The 21,447-nt window shown below is 38.2% G+C and overlaps 1 protein-coding gene across 1 annotated transcript; it reads left to right on the plus strand.

Moving 5' to 3' along the window:
- The first annotated feature begins 7,436 nt into the window (after window positions 1–7,436).
- LOC123800304 (olfactory receptor 6C74-like) lies at window positions 7,437–8,399 on the plus strand. The gene has a single exon (XM_045809926.1). It carries the CDS (start codon window positions 7,437–7,439, stop codon window positions 8,397–8,399), a length of 963 nt encoding a protein of 320 aa, XP_045665882.1.
- The last annotated feature ends 13,048 nt before the right edge of the window (window positions 8,400–21,447 follow it).

Consider the following 21,447-nt stretch of genomic DNA (forward strand, 5'->3'; position numbering starts at 1 on the left):
CCATTCATGATTTTGGATTTAATTTTAGCTTTGTCATCCGTTGAGTCATATATTTTAAGTTTAATTTAGACTGTTATGTCTTCCTATTATTATTATATTTATTATTTATTTTTATATATAATTTATTATAATAATTTATTATAATGTAGTTTTAATTATTATAATGTATTTTATACATGTTTGTATGTATACAAATGTTTACATCTTTACCTCTTGTGACAGTCTGTCTTAATGTCTGCTTTGTCAAATACACAACTACCTCACCGTTCTTTGAGTGTGTATGGCATATATTTCATTCTCATTTGTCTATCCTTTTACTTACAACCTCTCTATGTTCTTATACATCAACTATTTCTCTGAGTGAGCAGCATATAGCTTAGTGTATTTATTTATTTTTTTTTAATCTGATAATCTTCTTTTAAATTGGATATCTGGCCTATTTTCATTAATTTATTACTATATTTTGGGTTAATCCTGACGGTCTTACTATCTGTTTTCTACTTATCTATTTTTTCTCCTTTATTCTCCTTGTTCAAATTATTTGTGCACTTTCAAATAGAATTTTTATTAAATCATAATGTACATATTTTTAAAGTTCTAAAACATAACTATATTTTTTCAATTAAACACATTCAAGAAACCAGGTAACCATTAGGTAATCACTATACTGCTTTTGAAAAATCACAGATTACTTTTGCAGTGTTTTCGATATTTTTGATCAGTAGAAGCAAATGTTATGGATCTTTTGTTTCTGGCTTTTTTCGTTCAACATTATGTTTGTGTGTTTACCAATGTTGTTTCCTGAACATGTGTTTTGTTCAGTATTTGTTTGAATATACTACCATTTCTTTATTCATCCTCTTCTTGAAGGACGTTTACATTTTTATGAGTTTGGGGCTACAAACACATTTTAATGGATATATATGTGAATTTCTAAGATGTGTATATCTCAGAATATATATACATGTGTGCATATGTATGTATATACATAACATTTTTACTTTAAATCTGTTGTATACTGGGGCTCCTGTGTATCTCAGCCAGTTGAACATAGGGGGCTCTTGGCTTCAGCTCAGGTCATGATCTCAGAGTTGTGGGATCAATCTCTGCGCTCAGCAGGGAGTCTTCTTGGAGGTTCTCTCCCTCTGCCCCTCCCACAATTCACACTCATTCTGTCACTCTAAAATAAGTAAATGAATCATTAAAATTTGTTTCTTCTGTATTATATATATATACATGATGTGTGTGTGTGTGTGTGTGTGTGTGTGTGTGTGTATTCCCACACGCATAAATATGAAATTGCTGGATCATGCAACAAATATGTAAAATATGCTAAACTTCAATAGATTTCCAAATTTTAAACTTCCAGCCTCAGTGAATAGGAGTTCAGGTAATCTCATTGACACTTGGCACTGTCTGAATTCTGCATTTAGCTTTTCCGGTTTGTGTGACATTATATTGTACCATGGTTTTAATTTATATTTCCCTCATCATTAAATAACCTGAACATTTTAATATAACATTGACCATTTGTATGGTCTCTTTTTGTGAAAGAACTCTGCGAATATTTTCCCCAGATTTCTTTTGTTTCATTGTCTTTTCCTTAATGATTTGTAGATTTTTCAGATTAAAAATAGCTTCTCCCACACTGTGGCTTCCGCTTTCATTTCCTTAATGCTGTCTCCCAATAAATAGAAGAACTTAATATCATTGTTTTTTTATGGTGAATTCTATTGTCTTGGTCAAGGCATTTTTTTGCCTTCCCCTAAACACATTAAGATATTCTGCCATGTTTTCTTTTAGATGATTGTTAGACAATTTACATTTATTTATTTATTTATTTATTTATTTATTTATTTATTGTTATAATAATATTTTATTGTGTTCTGATAGTCACCATACAGTACATCCTTAGTTTCTGATGTAATGTTCCATGATTCATTATTTGCGTATAACACCCAGTCCTCCATGAAATATTTGCCCTCCTTAATACCCATCACCAGGCTATCCCAATCCTCCACCCTCCTCCCCTCTGAAGCCCTCAGTTTGTTTCCCAGAGTCCACAGTCTCTCATGGTTCATTCCCCCTTCTTTTACCCCCCCCCTTTTCTTCTTCCCTTCCTTCTCCTACCTATTTTCCTATTTCTTATGTTCCAGAAATGAGTGAAACCATATGATAATTGTCTTTCTCTGCTTGACTTATTTCACTTAGTATAATCTCCTCCAGTCTCATCCATGTTGCTGCAAATGCTGTGTAATCTTCTTTCTGATGGCTGAGTATAGTCCATTGTATATATGGACAACATCTTCTTAATCCAGTCATCTGTTGAAGGGCATCTCAGCTCCTTCCACAATTTAGCTATTGTGGACAATGCTGGTATGAACATTGGGGTGCATATGGCCCTTCTCTTCACTATGTCTGTATCTTTGGGGTAAATACCCTGTAGTGGAATTGCTGGATCATAGGGTAGCTCAATTTTTAACTTTTTGAGGGACCTCCACACTGTTTTCCAAAGTGGCTATACCAACTTGCATTCCCACCAACAGTGTAAGAGGGATCCCCTTTCTCCACATCCTCTCCAACATTTGTTGTTTACCGCCTTGTCAATTTCTGCAATTCTAAGTGGTGTAAGGTGGTATCTCAAGGAGGTTTTTATTTGAATATCCCTGATGCCTAATGATTTTGTGCATTTTTTCATGTGTCTGTTAGCCATTTGTATGTCTTCATTGGAAGTGTCTATTCATATCTTCTGCCCATTTTTTGATTTGATCATTTGTTTCTCATGTATTGCATTTGAGAAGTTCTTTGTAGATCTTGGATACCAGTCTTTTATCTGTAGTGTCATTTGCAAATATCTTCTCCCATTCCGTGGGCTGCTTCTTAGTTTTTTTGACTGTTTCCTTGGCTGTGAAGAAGCTTTTTATCTTGATAAAGTCCCACAAGTTCATTTTTTCTTTTGTTTCTCTTACCTTTGGAGATGTGTGATGAAAAATGTTGCTGTGGCCGATGTCAAAGAGGTTGCTGCCTGTGTTCTCCTCTGTGATTTTGATGGATTCCTGTCTCACATCGAGGTCTTTTATCCATTTACATTTAGATCCAAGTCTCACCTTCTGCATTTCTTTTCTTTTTTTCCTCCACTTTTAACATTTTTTTTTTGGTATGCTAAAGAGTAAGGGTCAAGTTGTATTTTCTCCATTTGAATACCCACTTGAAGCAGCACCATCTACCTCTATTGAAGGACTATCACTTCCCTACTGCATTAGACTGTCATCTTTGTCATAAATCTGCTGATGTATATTTTATTCCTAAGTGAAACAGAGAAACACAAATACTGTATGATCTCTTTTGTATGTGAAACCTAAAAAACATCTAACTCATAGAAATAGACAGTGAAATGGTGGTTGTCAGGGGCTGAGTGGTGGGGGAAACGGGGAGATGTTGGTCAAACGGTACAGACTTTCAGTTATGAAATAAGTAAGTTCTGAGCATCTAAGACAGCACTGTGACTATAGTTAACAATACTGTAATGCACATATGAAAATTGCTCTGAGCAGAACTTTAATGTTCTTACCATAACAACAATAAAATGGTAAATATGGGAAGTAAAGGAGGTGTTAGTTAACCTTACTGTGGTAAACATTTCATAATATATGGGTGTATCAAATTATCACTTTGTACACCTTAAACTTACACAAGGTTATATGTCAATTATGCCACAATAAAGGTGGGGAAAAAGAGAATATTCTGCTTATAATGTTTTTTTGGAAATTACATCAACTCTTTCCACACCTTTTGAAAGAATACATAAGAATTGCATTGTTGCTCCCTTAAACAAAGCACCGAGATGTACCACAAGAAAGTGTCACAGCCACTATGGATCCTGTGTCACTGAGAAACAGAGCGACAGAAATTAAGGGTATAGACAAAACCATTTAATAGAAGGCCCTAAAGTTGCATACATGAAGAATGTGGCTTGGTGGTCAAAGGGAGAGCAGTGGAAAGAGGATCCAAACACCCAGAAGGACTTCCTCAGTATCTTCCCAAAAGCCCGATGAAAGTCAGGGTGTAAGCCAGCTCTTTTTCACCATAAAATCAATTCTGTTAACAACAGTGCTCTGGCCAAAACACATACATCACAAGTAGAAAATTGCAGTCTAGACTTTTACTTCAAATCAGTAGCAATATTCAACTTGGGATTTTAGAAACCCTTGGGAAATCTTCATATAATTTCCTTGAAAAATCTTGTTAGAGAACAATGCAGACGCCTGGGAGTCAGCATCACCACAGACAATGGGAGATAAATAGAAGGGTTGCACCAGCAACTCCTATCCTCAACAGTGACCAGTTACCTGCTCCTAGGACACTAGTTGTGCCTTTACTTTCTGCACCTGTCTTTTCAGCATCTCATAGGGTTTAGAGGCCTGCTCTCTGTTCACTGCCTGGGTCCATTCTGCTTGTTGACTATACAGTCTGGTGGGAAAATTATCACAGAGCCTCAGACTTGCATGTAAGCAGCTCCTCATTGTTGATGCAGTAAAACAAGGATGCTTCTCCACACGGAAGTTGCGGATGTGATGGAGGAGCACAGTGCACTAAAAGGTGTCTTCAAGCAGGGGAACCCATGACGTGGAGCAGCAGAGGGACCCTTGTCTCAGTAACACCCAGGGATAAACAATAGAAGAAGCTGTCTATTCTTGTTAAATAGTATAGGAGGTACAGCAATGTTACATGTGAGGTGGGCTATTACCCCCTGGGGATTGCAGAGCCAGGACTTTCATCAGAACCCTAAGTAGTCTGGGAGTCCAGCTTTAGCCCAGATTGGAGGTAATGAAATATGGTTGTTTTATTTTTTTTATAATTTTTATTTTGTTATATTAGTCACCATACAGTACATTCCCAGTTTTTGATGCAATGTTCCATGATTCATTATTTGCATATAACACCCAGTGCACCATGAAATATGGTTGTTTTAATCTGTCCGATCCTTTCTAGGCTTTTAGTGGTCAAGGCTGCCACATAGCCTTGTTGTGCTATGAAACATTCTGGGCTATGGAAACAGGGCTTTGTCAGCAGAACACTGGCAGCATGAGATGCACATTCACCCCAATCTGGAACAACAGACTATGGCAGATGTGTTTCCTTCTCCTCTCCTTTCCCCTCAGCCCACAGCAAGCTCTTGATTTCTTGGAAGACAATAGCTGCTTGAGGAGGAAGCCCTGCCCCCCATGAGGTGACTCTGTCTGCCTGGCCTCAGGGAACCTGGTGGCTTGCTGGACGTATTGGGTCAACAGGAACAGGAGACGCTCCTTCAAGCTGTCCACTCAGGGGTAAGCAGTTTGGTTTCATGAGCAGCCCTTCAGAGGACCTGGCCCACGGTGGGCTAGTGAGAATGACACATCCAACACTGTGAGTCTTTAACCTAGTATTGAGGTGCTAGAGCCAAACACCATCGTGAGAGAAGATGCTGTTTGAAAGGACTGAAGAGAGATGTTCACTGAGCTTTGATATAAGACTGAGTATATGAGAGCCAAGTGTCCAGCATATCCACCTACGTGGGTTAATCCTATGACCTACTGTCACTCCCACCTCCATCACAATCCAGCATGAACCCTGGGTGGGGGTGGGGGTAAATCCTGGATTTCTACTTTATGTAATGTTGTTGAGCAGCCCATAATGTCTCTGGTCTCCTGTATTTCTATAAAATGCTTGTCTTAAAGTAGATCCTCTCTAAGCCTGGTGTCATTCCACAGGTCAATGACCCATCAGTGACTCTAACTAAGGATGGAAACTATTAAGTAAAGCACTTTTTTCACTTCAGGTGTAGAGATCAAAAACAATACATTTGTTTCCCTTTTAAAATATTTTAACACCATATCTGGAATCAGTAAGGGCTATATCATCTGGCGGATCTAGCTCAAGAACCAGCTGTATGACCTAAGCTCTCTGGAACTCTCTAAACCTCAGTTTCCGCTTCTGGAGAAGAACGGGCTCATGGTTATTTTATTAACAAAAAATTTATTAAATTTATTAAATATTACTATTAAATATTATTATTAATACATAAATTTTTATATTATATATAAAATTATATATAAATTATATAATATAATATAAATATATTTATATATAATATAAAAATATAATAAAAATATAAAATATAAAAATATAATATATAAATTGTTTATATTTATTTATATTTTTATATATACTATATATAAATTTAATATATATAATATATATAATATATAATATATATAAATTTAATATATATAATTTAATCATATATATAATATAAATAATATTAATTATATATTCATATATGGAAGTATAAATATAATATATTTATATATATTTTTCTATATATTTATATATTTATAATATATTATATATTATATTTATAATTCTATATATATAAATATATATAAATATATAATCATATATAAATATATATGAATATAAATATATATAAAAATATATAAATATATTATATATATAAATATTTATATAATATATAAATATCTATATTTATATTCGCAAATTATTTATATATATAAATTATTTATAAATATATAAATTTATTAAATATTATTATTAATAAAAATACTGATTATCAGTGACCAGCATAGTACCAAGCATATGTCCTCAACATATGATGACGATGATAACTTGGACTATAGAATGTGTTAAATCTTTAAAATGGATATTCAAAGGGGATATTTCTAACATTACTGTTATGCGTACTTATGAATTGATAGTATTATTAAATTTTGTATGATTTGAAAAATAATGTTTTCCCCTGCCTAGTATTGCTGCTTTATTTAAGGATTATATTAATGACCATTACATTACAATTAGACTTTGAGGCACACATAGACTACGTTGGCATCATATGGCAAGTGAGTTACATACTTTATCTTAAGTAATTCCCACAAGAACATGAACAGGTAGATCCTATCATCTTATATTCTACACAGGGTGAAAGTGAAGTTCACAAAGGTTAACGTCTTTTTCAAAGATAACCCATCTCTCAAGAGTTAGAACTCAGTATTGAACTCAGTATTGAACTAGTCTTGAACTCAGGTTCTTCTTTTTTTTTTTTTAAGAAGATTTTTCATTATTTATTTGACAGAGAGACAGCCAGCGAGAGAGGGAACACAAGCAGGGAGAGTGGGAGAGGAAGAAGCAGGCTTCCAGTAGAGGAACCTGATGTGGGACTCGATCCCGGAATGCCAGGATCACGCCCTGAGCCGAAGGCAGATGCTTAACGACTGCGCTACCCAGGCGCCCATGAACTCAGGTTCTTCTGATTCAAGAACCAACTGCCTAAACAAATCAGCTCTCAGCCTAGCCAACGTCTTGGATAGGCAAATAATCATATGCTCCTCAAAACTGTTTGTGTTCCCTGATGTCTTTATTGTAGGTTAAGACCAGCGGGGATGCTGCTGTGGAAAGAGATGCCCATGGAAATGGGGAATGGGACAACTGTCCAAGAATTCATCTTGGAGGGGTTTCCTGCCAGCCAGCATCTGGGAAAGGTCCTCTTCCTCGTGCACCTGCTGGCGTACCTGGCATCCATTGCAGGCAATGCTGTCATAGTCACCATCACCTGTGCTGACTCCCGGCTCCACACACCTATGTACTTTTTCCTCAGCATTTTCTCCTTCTTTGAGTGTTGCTTTACAAGTACTGTTATTCCTAAGTTGCTGATCATCTTTCTCTTAGGCAGGCAAACCATTTCCTTTCCTGCCTGTTTCATACAAGCATTTGTCACTGTATTTCTGGGAGCAGGAGGTTTCTTCCTCATAGCAGTGATGTCTCTGGATCGGTATGTGGCCATTTGCAAGCCTCTGCATTACCCAACCATCATGAGCCTGAAGACTTGCTTCCTCCTGGTCACTGCCTGCTTCACATTGCCCTTCACTCTCATCACTGGTCCACTAGTGAAGATTTCCCAGTTATCCTTCTGTGGACCTCATGTCATCCCCCACTTTTTCTGTGATGTTGGCCCCCTGATTCATCTCTCCTGTTCTGACTCCAGGTCTGCTGAAATGTTGGCCTTTGTCGTCGCTTTGGTTATCCTTTTGACATCCCTTATCATAACCATCATTGCATACAGCAACATAGTAGTCACAATTGTGCGACTCCCATCAGCCAAGGAGAAAAAGAAAGCTTTCTCCACCTGCTCCTCTCACCTCATTGTCCTCTCTCTGATGTATGGCAGTAGTGTCTTTATATATGTGAAACCAAAGCAGACGAACAGGCTGGACTCCAGTAGGGGGGCTGCCCTTGTGACCACGGTGGTGACCCCACTGCTCAACCCTGTCATCTACACTCTGCGGAACAAGCAGGTCCACCAGGCTCTGAGGGAGACAATGTGCAGAATGAAAATATCAAGATAAAAAAAAAAAATCACATGGCCTTGGAGTGGAAGACGTTGGAGTATCAGGTGTCTTCATTCTGGCCAACAATACGAGGTCTAGTGCATTTTTTCTCGCATACCTCACTTGAACACTGCATATTCCTAGAAAAATGGAAATCTGTTTTTCAAAAAATCCTTTCCTGAATTTTTATTCTTCCCTCTGATATAAGCCATGTGTTTGAAATTTCCAAAATTTTGTAGATTTATACACTTTTTGTTTCACTTCTCTCTAGCCATAAACATGGAACAACAAAATTAATAATGATTTACCATGTATAATTACCATATATAATTAAAATTATAGAATGTTGTATATTATGTTGTGGTTAGGAAGGATAGTACCAAGTCTTGGGTCCACATTCCTTCCATACCTAGCTCAAGGAAGTAGTGGTCCTAGTACCCTTCGCCTTGGAATATATATGGTTTGCATCAGGTATGCTCTGAAATGCTGTTCTTGGCCCTTAGCTTAGCTACATGTGTGTGCATCAATCTCATGCCAGAGGGAAACAGAATTCTTCTAAGGCTTTTCTCTAAGGAGAGGGAATGGCCATAGCATCCCTTGGCTGACCAGCTCCTATTTCCTAAATTATTATTATTATTATATTTAAAGTAACTAAATGAATTTTGTATTACCTTGAGGTAGAGTATGATTGAAGAATGAGCTTGACAAATAGAAAAATGAAGACCAGAAATCCAAAACGGAGTCTATAAATCCAGGAATGGTCATTTCTAGCCACATATGGTCCCCAGTAAAGGACAAACCCTAATGTGAAGATTAATGCACTAGATTGTGGTCCTATAAAACATTTTATTGAGACAAATTTCCTAAGCTAATTCTATATTTATGATACTTCCAATCATACAAATTAAACCACTTCATTGAGGTATGATTGCCATACAAAAAGGTGTGGTTATTTAATGTTTACAACTTGATGTGTTCGGAGATAAGTACACAGCCTTAAAACCATCATCACTATCAATGCCATTAACCTCTCTATCACCTCCAAAAATTTCTTCCCGGCCCCTTTGTTGTTGATTTTTTTTGCCCTTACATACTAGGTAAAAGCATTTAATCTAAGATAGGTCCACTTAGCAAAATCTTAAGTAAGCAATAAAATATTGTTAATCACAGGCCCTATTTTATACAGAACTCCAGAACTTATTTATTATGTGTCACTGAAACTTGATCAATACCTACCTATTCTCCCTCCCTTGGGTCCTGACAACCACATTCTACACTCTGCTTCCATGTATTTGTTTAGATTCCACATATAAGTGAGATCATGCAGGGTTTCAGGCCTATTTTACTTAGAATAGTGTCCTACAGGTATATCCATGTTGTTACAAGTGGCAGCATCTTCTTCTTTATAAAGGCTGAATGATATTGCATAATGTGCATGTGCCACACTTTATTAATCCATTCTTCTATACATGGACTTTTAGGTTATTTCCACATCATAGCAATTCTGAAAACTGCTGCAGTGAACATGGAAGTACAGATGTCTCTTTGAGATCCATATGTCAATTCCTTCGGATATATACACAGAGGTGGGATTGCTGGATCAAATGGTAATTCTATTTTGAAATGTTTCAGGAAAGACTATACTGTTTACCAGAGTGGCTGCACCAAGTTATATTTTTATCAGTAATGTACAAGGCTTCCTTTTTTCTCAGCATCCTTCCTAACACTTTTATCCTTTGTGGGACTTTTTGGTAATACCCATCTAAACAAGTGTGAGATGATATCTCATGGTGATTGTACTTGTATTTTTCCCTTAGTGATGTTTGCATTTCCCTTGGTGATGTGAGCATCTTTTGCTGTACCTGTTAGCCATTTGTGTGTCCTATTTGGAACAGTGTCTATTCAGTTTTTCTCCATTTTTTAAATAGTTTCTTTTTTTGGTCTCTTTATATGTTTTGGAGACTTCATCAAAAAGACGATTTTTGGAAGACACAAGAAATTTTCCATTTGGCAAAAAAAATGAAGAGCATTTCAAGATGGTCAACCAGCATTTGTGAAGCAGGCAACTATAAAATGATTCTTTGATATGCTTTAGTGATGGTGAAATGGAAAAGAAATAGAACAAGATGAGCTGAAGGCAAAGGCAGAGTCTAAATTATCAGTGATGTCAAATACCATGTATAGGTAGAGTTCTTCAGTAGCTGAATGGAAATAGACTTTCAGGAACGAAAACAGGAAGATATCTGGGTGACATTTAGCTTATCTGAGGGCAATGGGGGATTCATTCGTGTTTAAATGCTGGTAAGCTAGGTCAGATTTATATTAGTAAGGTCACTATGGCTTCAATGGGGATGTGAGTGGCTTTCAGATTAACTGGAGTCTACATTTTTATTAAATGTTTTGCCACAAACACACAGTGTTCTCCAGCCTTCGATTCCTTGATACCATTTTCTTTGAAGCTCACACAACCACCACTTCTAGAAGAACGATAATAGCCCTGCTTTTCTTCTACCTTCCAGCCATCACACTATGCCTTTCATTAGTGGGATTCAATCTGGAACCCTGCTGGCAAGGGATTCTCTAAAATGTAGTTCCCGAGTGCCAGGTGCTGTGATCTAGATGGTAGGATAGAGCAGGGTGGAAACAACTGCTGCCACCTCTTCCCTCCCAACCCGTCAAAACAGAAAATGGAAAACAAAATCCAGCACAGGGTGCTTCAAGATAATACTGGATCCTTAAAACACCATTAAGTATTGAGGTAAACAATCAATAAAAGAAAAAACTTTTTATAAATTAAAAGTATAATAGCTGAAAGAAGAGAATCATCAGGATTGTTGACAAATAAGTAAATGGAGAAGTTTCAGAAAGTAAAATACAGACGGAAAAAGAGGTAGAAAAATGGTAGGTAAATTAATTTGGTCCAGAATATCCAAATTCTGCCCATGAGGAATTTTGGCATAGAGAACAGAGGAAAAGAGGGGAATAAATTATTACATAAACAATCAAGACAATCTCCAAATTGCCTGTGTGAACAGCTTACAACTTAAAAAGGCTGGTATCTAGACATGACATTATACAATTTACAAACACCAAACATAAAGAAATCTTAAACTCTTTCCAGATCAAAAAAATAAATAAACATACCTCTTCTGCAAAAGACCACAGAATTCCATTTATCAACTTCTGTCACAACTTTTGATATTAGAAGAGAGTAGGTTGATGCTTTTAGGCTTTGGGTGAACAATTTTCAGTGCAGAATCTTCTGATCATTCAGCTATTGACAAAATGTTAAAATAAATTATAAACATTAAATGAATGGCTAGGAGGCATAAAATTGGCTTTTCAGGCACCATCTGCTACTTAAATTCTTGACAATTTTTCCCATGAAATAAGCAAATGATATCTATCCTCAAAAAAAGGAAAAACTGCACCTTTATTTCCTCATCTGTGAAATAAGATTAAGATTGAGTAAATTAGGGAAAGCCTCCAAGATGGCCGAGGAGCAGGAACTTTAGTTCATCTGGTCCCATGAATTCAGCTAGAGAGCTACCAAACCATTCTGAATACCTATGAACACAACTGGAGAATGAAGAAAAGAGTAGCAGAAACTCTATGAACAGAAAAGCGACCACTTTCTGCAAGGAGGAGAAAAGACGACAGAGGAGTAGGGGACCCTTTTTTCGGCTGGTCCCGAGTCGAGCTGGATATGTACCAGACCATCCTGAAAATCCATGGGATCAGCCTGAGACGCAGGAAGATACATCTGGATCTCTATAAACAAACATCTCCAGCGATGAAAATTGAGGTACGAAGCAGGGAGCTGTTAATCTGCGCACAGATATCAGAAGATAAATGGAAGGGGGAGGGAGCTGCCGGGCTCGGGCACCGGGAAGCGGTAGCTTCCTGCACTGGGGAGCGGGCCAGACTCATCCACCAGCACCCGTGAGAGAGCAGACCAAGACCATGAGCCTGGGAATGCGCGTGCGACCAGACTGAAATCCGGAGCTCAGGAGCGCACACTCGAACTAGACTGATACCGGGAGCTTGGGAGCAGGCGCTCAACTAGACTGATAACCTGAAAATGGGAGTGCCGGAGCGCTCATTGGAACCGGACTGAGACTGGGAGCTCAGGAGCGTGCTCGGGAACCAGGGGCGGCTGGTGGTGTTAGAAGCACAGAGGACAGAGACGTGCCAGCCCTGGAAGTGAGGGATTGGAGAGCAGCTGCGGGGCGCACATCCCGGGATGCTGCAGGGTTTTTTAGCAGCACTGACAGAAACAGAGTTAAAGTGGCCAAGAGAGCTCAGTGGAGAGTGGACTGCAATCTCTCTGTTCTGAGACAGAGGCTGGGATTCCGCCACTGCTGCTCTAACTCTTAGAAGAGTCACAGAAAACTGCCAGGGAAAGCCGCCAGAGAACAAAAGCCCGGAAATACTGGCTCACATTGAGCCCATCCCCATCTCCCCTCACAGGGGACAGGGCGACTCTACCCAAACAGGGTTGCCTGAAAATCAGCGCGACAGGCCCCTCCTCCAGAAGGCAGGCTGAAAAATCAAGAAGCCCACATCCTTAAGGTCCCTATAAAACAAGTGCACACTGCCTGGGTCCTGGTCAGTAATTTAGGCTCTGGGCAACACTGCAACCTCTCCTCATCAGAATGACAAGGAGGAGAAATCCCCCCCAGAAAAGAAAAGATAATATGTCTGTGGCCTCTGCCACAGAACTGATGGATATGGATATAGCCAAATTATCAGAAATGGAGTTCAGAGTAACAATGGTCAAGATGATGTGTAGGCTTGAAAAAACTATTAATGAAAATATTAACGAGAATACAGAATCTCTAAGGGCAGAAATGAGAGCGAATCTGGCAGAAATTAAAAATACTATGAATCAAATGCAGTCTAAACTAGACGCTCTGACAGCCAGGGTAAATGAGGCAGAAGAATGAATTAGTGAATTGGAGGATGGGATGGTAGCAGAGAAAGTTAAAACAGAAACTTGGCTCAAAAAAATCCAATCTCAAGAATGTAGATTACGGGAGATTACTGACTCAATGAAACGTTCCAATGTCAGAATCATCGACATCCCCAAGGGGGTGGAGAAAGAGAGAGGTCTAGAAGAGATATTTGAACAAATTGTAGCTGAGAACTTCCCTAATCTGGCAAAGGAAACAAGCATTCATGTCCAAGAGGCAGAGATGACCCCTCCCAAAGTCAATGAGAGCAGACCTACACCACGTCACGTCATAGTGCACTTTGCAAATATTAGATCTCAGGATAACAGTATTGAAAGCAGCCAGGGGAAAGAAAATCCTTATGTACAGAGGTAAAAATATCAGAATAATGTCAGACCTGTCTACAGAGACCTGGCAGGCTAGGAAGGGTTGGCAGGGTATTTTCAAAGCTGAGAAGAACATGCAGCCAAGGATCCTTTATCCAGCAAGTCTGTCATTCAGAATTGATGGAGAGATAAGGACCTTCCAGGATCAGCAGAAACTGAATGAATTTGTAACCACCAAACCAGCCCTACATGAGATATTAAGGGGGGTTCTATAAAAGTAAAAAGTCCCCAGTGATACAGAACAGAAATTTACAATCTATAGAAACAAAGACTTTACAGGCAACATGACATCATTAAAATCGTATCTCTCAATAATCACTCTCAATGTGAATGGCCTAAATGCTCCCATAAAACACCACAGGGTTGCAGATTGGATTAAAAGACATGACCCATGCATTTGCTGTCTACAAGAGACTCATTTTGAACCTAAAGATACATTCAGACTGAAAGTGAAGGGATGGAAAACAATTTTTCATGCCAATGGACCTCAAAAGAAAGCTGGGGTGGCAGTTCTCATATCAGACAGATTAGATTTTAAATTAAAGGCTGTTGATAGAGATACAGAAGGACACTATATTATTCTTAAAGGATGTATCCAACAAGTGGATATGACAATTATAAATATCTATGCCCCCAACAGGGGAGCAGCTAGATAAATGAGCCAACTCTTAACCAGAATAAAGAGACATATAGATAAAAATACATTAATAGTAGGGGACCTCAACACTCCACTCTCAGCAATAGACAGATCACCTAAGCAGAAAATCAACAAAGAAACAAGAGCTTTGAATTACATACTGGATCAGATGGACCACATAGATATATAGAGAACACTACACCCCAGAACAACAGAATACTCATTCTTCTTGAATGCACATGGAACTGTCTCCAGAATAGACCATATACTGGGTCACAAAACAGTTCTCAACTAATACCAAAAGACTGAGATTATTTTCTGCATATTCTCAGACCACAATGCTTTGAAAGTGGAACTCAATCACAAAGAAAAATTTGGAAGAAACTCAAACACTTGGAAACTAAGAACCATCCTGCTCAGGAATGATTGGGTAAACCAGGAAATTAAAAATCAGTTTAAACAATTTTTGGAGATTAATGAGAATGAAAACACATCAGTCCAAAACCTATGGGACACTGCAAGGCAGTCCTAAGGGGAAAATACATAGCCATCAAAGCCTCACCCAAAAGAATAGAAAAATCTAAAATGCAGTTTTTATATTCTCACTTCATGAAGCTGGAGCTGGAACAGAAGAACAGGCCTAACCCAAGCACGAGAAGACAGGTAATCAAGATTAGAGCAGAGATCAATGAAATAGAAACCAGGAGCACAGTACAGCAGATCAACAGAACTAGAAGCTGGTTCTTTGAAAGAATAAATAAGATCGATAAGCCACTGGCCAAACTTATTCAAAAGAATAGAAAGGGACACAAATTAATAAAATTAAAATGAGAGGGGAGAGATCATGACCAACACCAGTGAAATAGGAAGGATCATTAGAAACTTTTATCAACAACTTTATGCCAATAAATTAAACAACCTGGAAGAAATGGATGCCTTCCTGGGAGCCTATAAACTACCAAGACTGAAACAGGAAGAAACTGATTATTTAAACAGACCAATTAATTATGAAGAGATTGAAGCAGTGATCAAAAACCTTCCCAAAAACAAGTGTCCAGGGCCTGATGGATTCCCTGGGGGAATACTATCAATCATTCAAAGAAGACATAATACCTATTCTCTTGAAGCTGTTTCAAAAATAGAAACAGAAGGAAAACTACCAAACTCATTCTATGAGGCCAGTATTACCTTGATCCCCAAACCAGGCAAAGACCCCATCAAAAAGGAGAATTACAGACCGATATCCCTGATGAATATGGACGCCAAAATTCTCAACAAGATCCTAGCTAATAGGATCCAACAGTACATTAAAAGGATTATCCATCACAACCCAGTGGGATTCATCCCTGGGATGCAAGGGTGGTTCAACACTCGCAAGTTGATCAGTGCGATAGATCATATCAACAAGAAAAGAGTCAAGAACCATATGATCCTCTCAATTGATGCAGAAAAAGCATTTGACAAAATACAGCATCCTTTCCTGACTAAAACCCTTCAGAGTGTAGGGATAGAGGGTACATTCCTCAATTTCATAAAAACCATCTATGAAAAGCCAGAGCAATCTACACTTTCAATGCTATCCCGATCAAAATACCGATGACATTTTTCGAGGAACTGGAACAAATAGTCCTTAAATTTGTATGGAAGCAGAAAAGGCCCCGAATCGCCAAGGAACTGTTGAAAAGGAAAAACCAAGCTGGGGGCATCACAATGCCGGATTTCAAGCTGTACTACAAAGCTGTGATCACCAAGACAGAATGGTACTGGCACAAAAACAGACACATAGACCAATGAAACAGAATAGAGAACGCAGAAATGGACCCTCGGCTCCTTGGGCAACTAATCTTTGATAAAGCAGGAAAAAACATCCACTGGAAAAAAGACAATCTCTTCAATAAATGGTGCTGGGAAAATTGGACAGCTACATGCAAAAGAATGAAACTTGACCACTCTCTCACACCATACACAAAGATAAACTCCAAATGGATGAAAGACCTCGATGTAAGACAGGAATCCATCAAAATCCTAGAGGAGAACATAGGCTGTAACCTCTACGACATCGGCCAAAGCAACCTTTTTCATGACACATCTCCAAAGGCAAGAGAAACAAAAGATAAAATGAACATGTGGGACATCATCAAGATAAAAAGCTTCTGCACAGCCAAGGAAACAATCAAAAAAACTAAGAGGCAGCCCACGGAATGGGAGAAGATATTTGCAAATGATGCTACAGATAAAAGACTGGTATCCAAGATCTACAAAGAACTTCTCAAACTCAATACATGAGAAACAAATAAACAAATCATAAAATGGGCAGAAGATATGAACAGACACTTTTCCAACGAAGACATACAAATGGCCAACAGACACATGAAAAAATGTTCAAAATCATTAGCCATCAGGGAAATTCAAATCAAAACCACACTAAGATACCACCTTACGCCAGTTAGAATGGCAAAAATCAACAAGGCAGGAAACAGCAATTGCTGGAGAGGATGTGGAGAAAGGGGATCCCTCCTACATTGTTGGTGGGAATGCAGGTTGGTGCAGCCACTCTGGAAAACAGTGTGGAGGTCCCTTAAAAAGTTAAAAATTGAGCTACCCTATGACCCAGCCATTGCACTACTGGGTATTTACCCCAAAGATACAGACGTAGTGAAGAGAAGGGCTGTATGCACCCCAGTGTTCATAGCAGCAATGTCCACAATAGCTAAATCGTGGAAGGAGCCGAGATGCCCTTCAACAGATGACTGGATTAAGAAGTTGTGGTCCATATATACAATGGAATATTACTCAGCTATCAGAAAGAACGAGTTCTCAACATTTGCTGCAATATGGACGGCACTGGAGGAGATAATGCTAAGTGAAATAAGTCAAGCAGAGAAAGACAATTATATGATTTCTCTCATCTATTGAACGTAAGAACTAGGAAGATCGGTAGGGGAAGAAAGGGATAAAGAAAGGGGGGTAATCAGAAGGGGAAATGAAGCATGAGAGACTATGGACTCTGAGAAACAAAGTGAGGGCTTCAGAGGGGAGGGGGGTCGGGGAATGGGATAGACTGGTGATGGGTAGTAAGGAGGGCACGTATTGCATGGTGCACTGGGTGTTATACGCAACTAATGAATCATCGAACTTTGCATCAGAAACCAGGGATGTACTGTACAGTGACTAACATAATATAATAAAAAAAATTTTTTTAAATTAAAAATTAAAAAAAACTAATGATGTATTATGTTGGCTAACTGAACATAATAATAATTAAAAAAAAAAGCCCTGTTGTTGATTAAAAAAAAAGCAAATAAAAAATAAAACGAAAGCCACTATAAAAGTGAAAAGGAAATTAGATATTTCAGGAGGTTAAATCCCAGGTTAAATAAAAAGTTTATTTTTATATAGTGGCAATTTCAAATACCTCTTTGACATTATATAGGAAGGTTTTTTTAATCCCCAAAGTATTGTTTATAAAACCACTGAATTTCTAGTTCTTGTACATTTTGGATAGGGAATATGAACCCTATAATATCTGATTTAAAAATTATTTTTAAATTACTGATATCTTCTTTTTTATTTAATATGGACCTTGGGCACATGCAAGGAAACTGTTTATCTTTGTAGGGTAAAGGGTTCCTTCTATATGAAGTCTCCGTGGTTTCATCTCATTAGTCACTGTAGGAATGTGAATTTTCCTCTATATTTATCTGGATGTTTTCTTCCGTGTTATTTGTTGAATGTCATTGAAGCAGTCTCTGATGGGTAAAAACCTGACCTAGAAGAAATATGAGCTAATAATTAACAGAGAACCCAATCTAATACATGGAGGGTCTGTGGTGACCAGTATGTGGACACACATATATCAATCCAAACTTCATCTATTACATGCACAACCTGCAGAACATGTTCCAGGTATAAAAACCCTTGGCATTAGTACCTAAACTTCAGAGAATATATCTTTCAGTAAAACTTGTCGACCAATGTTTATGTGGGAAATATTAGTATTTGTAGTTTCAGTACTTAATACAACATCAAAACAAATTATGTGCAAGGAAAGACTCAAACTGAATTACAAAGATGAATATTTGAAAACCTGTAGAATGTTGACAAAGTGGTAGGGGTTTTGGCATTTTTTTGGTACTAGGAACAGTAGAGAAAGCCATGGTTTGCCAAGAATCACGTAGGTTTCTTGGAAATCATGAAGCAAAGTCAAGTATTTTATACCCTAAGGCAATGGTTATTATTGATATAGTGACACTTTGCTGTGTTTTAGAATAATGGTTGGGAACTGGGACTGATTTATTTATTTATTTTTATTGTATGTTAGTCACCATACAGTACATCAGTACATTTTGATGTAGTGTTCCATGATTCATTGTTTGTGTATAACACCCAGTATTCTGTGCAATACATGCCCTGCTTAATACCCTTCATTGGACTAGCCCATCCCCCCCCACCCTCCCCTCTAAAACCCTCTGTTTGTTTCCTGGAGTCCATTGTCTCTCATGGTTTGTCTCCCTCTCTGTTTTCCCTGCCTTCATTTTTCCCTTCCTTCTCTTAATGAGCTCCCTGCTATTCCTTATGTTCCACAAATAAATGAAACCATATGATAATTGTCTCTCTCTGCTTGACTTACTTCACTTAGCATAATCTCCTTCAGTTCCATCCATGTTGATGCAAATGTTGGGTAATCATCCTTTCTGATTTAATACAGAAAATAGTTTTCCATTTAAACTAATCAGAAATAGGATTTCATTTTATATTTCACAAACCACATTTGATTTGCATAACTGGTTTACTGACATTAAGCAGGGGTTGCCTATATATTCCTGAGATCGTCTAAGGGTGTGTACTGGATCCATCAAGGATTTACTGTTTCTAAATATTATACTCTAAGATCTTGACATTTTCTTATATTTCTATCTAGTTATTATTCTGTAATTTTAGTCTATAGGGTATTAAATGGTAAGGGATAAGTATTTGCTATGATACACATTCCTCTCTCGTTAGAGAATGGTGGTGAGTTTCTCCCAGGATCTTCATTTACTTACCATGATATCACATGATCAGTCAGGGTGGGGAAGGCAAATTAACATAAAAATTTCCCACTCAGTTTTGTTTTTTTTTCCTTAACATGATATTTTATGCATTACTCATTATTATATACATTATTGTGACTTTAAATGCATGCATGATATTTAGTTGCATTTCACAATTATTCAGCTATATATTCTATGGTTGTAACTTGTAACCACAGACTGTGGTTAAACTGCCATGTGATTTAGATATTCTCTGACGACATTAGGCCAGAGACTCAGGAACACTACCTTGGCCTAGACACATTCTTCTTTCAATTAACTTCCTGGGGAATATATGCACAGAGAAGTCCAGCTAAGAAACTATTTCAGGTGCTGCCAAGCAGAGGGAGCCATGGTCTGGAGAAGGGCAAGGGAGAGTAAAGCACACAGGTGAATGCACAGGAAGAACATTTTCCAAAGCCATTGACTGAGAAAATATGAGGGGCTGATTTTCATGAGTTCTTGCAAGCAGTGGAGCTTAAAGACTGGAGTTTTAAAGGTCAACAGGCTTGGCCACTGCTTGCTCAAGGACAGAAGGAAGGCAAATAACCTGGACAACAGATGGCATGGAAACAATGATTTGAAGAATACCTGGAGCACATGGGGGGAGATTATTCCCTCTTTCTGGAGCACATCCTTGAGAGGCAGAGTTCATGGAGATCCCTCTCCAGGGACAAAGGAGATGGCTGGCACCATTTCCCTCCCTGCCCACAGCATTAACACAGAGCCACCAGCAGGAAACAACACAAAACTGACACTGGCTGCCTAATTTGCTTACACCAAGTCCCACACCCCTGCTCTCTGATGGGACTGCTCTTTTCAGTCAAGCTTGCCTGAGACCCAGCACAGCAGCCCTCCCCCAGAAGACCAGCACATGTCCCTGCCCACACCACATTTCCTGACAAGACTGTTCTGCAGGGCTTCAGTCCTAGTGAAAGTAAATCAGTTCTCATTTCGCAAGCAGACCAGAGCACACCAACTTGAAACTCACTACATTCTGGCTAAGGACCAAACACTGCCTACTGCAGCAAGGAGAGCCTCTGTGCATGACTGGTGTGAAGGGTAGAAGATTCAACACTCAATAGCAGAGCACATGCAGCAACACCAGAGACACTCTCTGAAGCCCCACACTTTGCACCTCCTCTCCATAGCCATTACTCCCCGGAGCAGGAAATGAAACTGACTTTTCTAACAGAGAAAGGAAAGTAGACACCTGGACAAAATACCAAAAGGAAGAAATTCATCTGAAATGAAACAAGATAAGGCCACAGCCAGAGATCTAAGCAAAACAGATATAAGTAACATGACTGATGGACAATTTAAAGCAACAATCATAAGGATACTCACTGGGCTTGAGAAAAGAATGGAAGACTTAGGGGAGATCCTTACCGCAGAGATACAAGAGTTAAAAAAGAATCAGTCAGACACCATACAGTACATCCCTAGTTTTTAATATAATAAAAAAAATTATAAAAAAAAGAATCAGTCAGAAATGAAGAATGCCATAACTTATATTGGAAAAAGGCTTGATGCAATGAATAGTAGGCTGAAAGAAGTAGAAAATGAATTAGTGTTATGGAAGACAAAATAATGGAAAATAAGGAAGCTGAATAAAAGAGATAATGAAGAATTATGCAACATTAGAGTAGACATAGGGAACTCAGTGACACCATCAAATGTATTAGTGGTCACATTATAGGAGTCCCAGAAGAAGGAGATAGAGAAGGTGGGGCAGAAAATAATTTTGAGCAAACAATAGCTGAAGACTTCCCTAATCTGGGAAAGGAAACAGACATCCAGATCCATGAGGCACAGAAAACTCCCATCAAAATCAAAAAGAGCCTGCCAACACCAAGACATATTGTAATTAAAATTTCAAAGTATAGAAATAAAGAAAAAAATCTTAAAAGCAGCAAGACAAAAGAAGCCCTTAACTTAAAAGAGAAGACCCATAAGGCAAGCTCCAGATTTCTCAATAGAAACTTGGCAAGCCAGAAGGGAGTAGCATGTCATATTCAA

This window comes from Ursus americanus, chromosome 6 (genome assembly GCF_024610735.1).
Source record: "Ursus americanus isolate L20-20 chromosome 6, mUrsAme1.1.p, whole genome shotgun sequence".
Lineage (NCBI taxonomy): Eukaryota > Metazoa > Chordata > Mammalia > Carnivora > Ursidae > Ursus > Ursus americanus.

Coding starts and splice junctions, on each gene's coding strand:
- LOC123800304 (XM_045809926.1), top strand. CDS start 7,437: ATGCTGCTGTGGAAAGAGATGCCCATGGAAATGGGGAATGGGACAACT.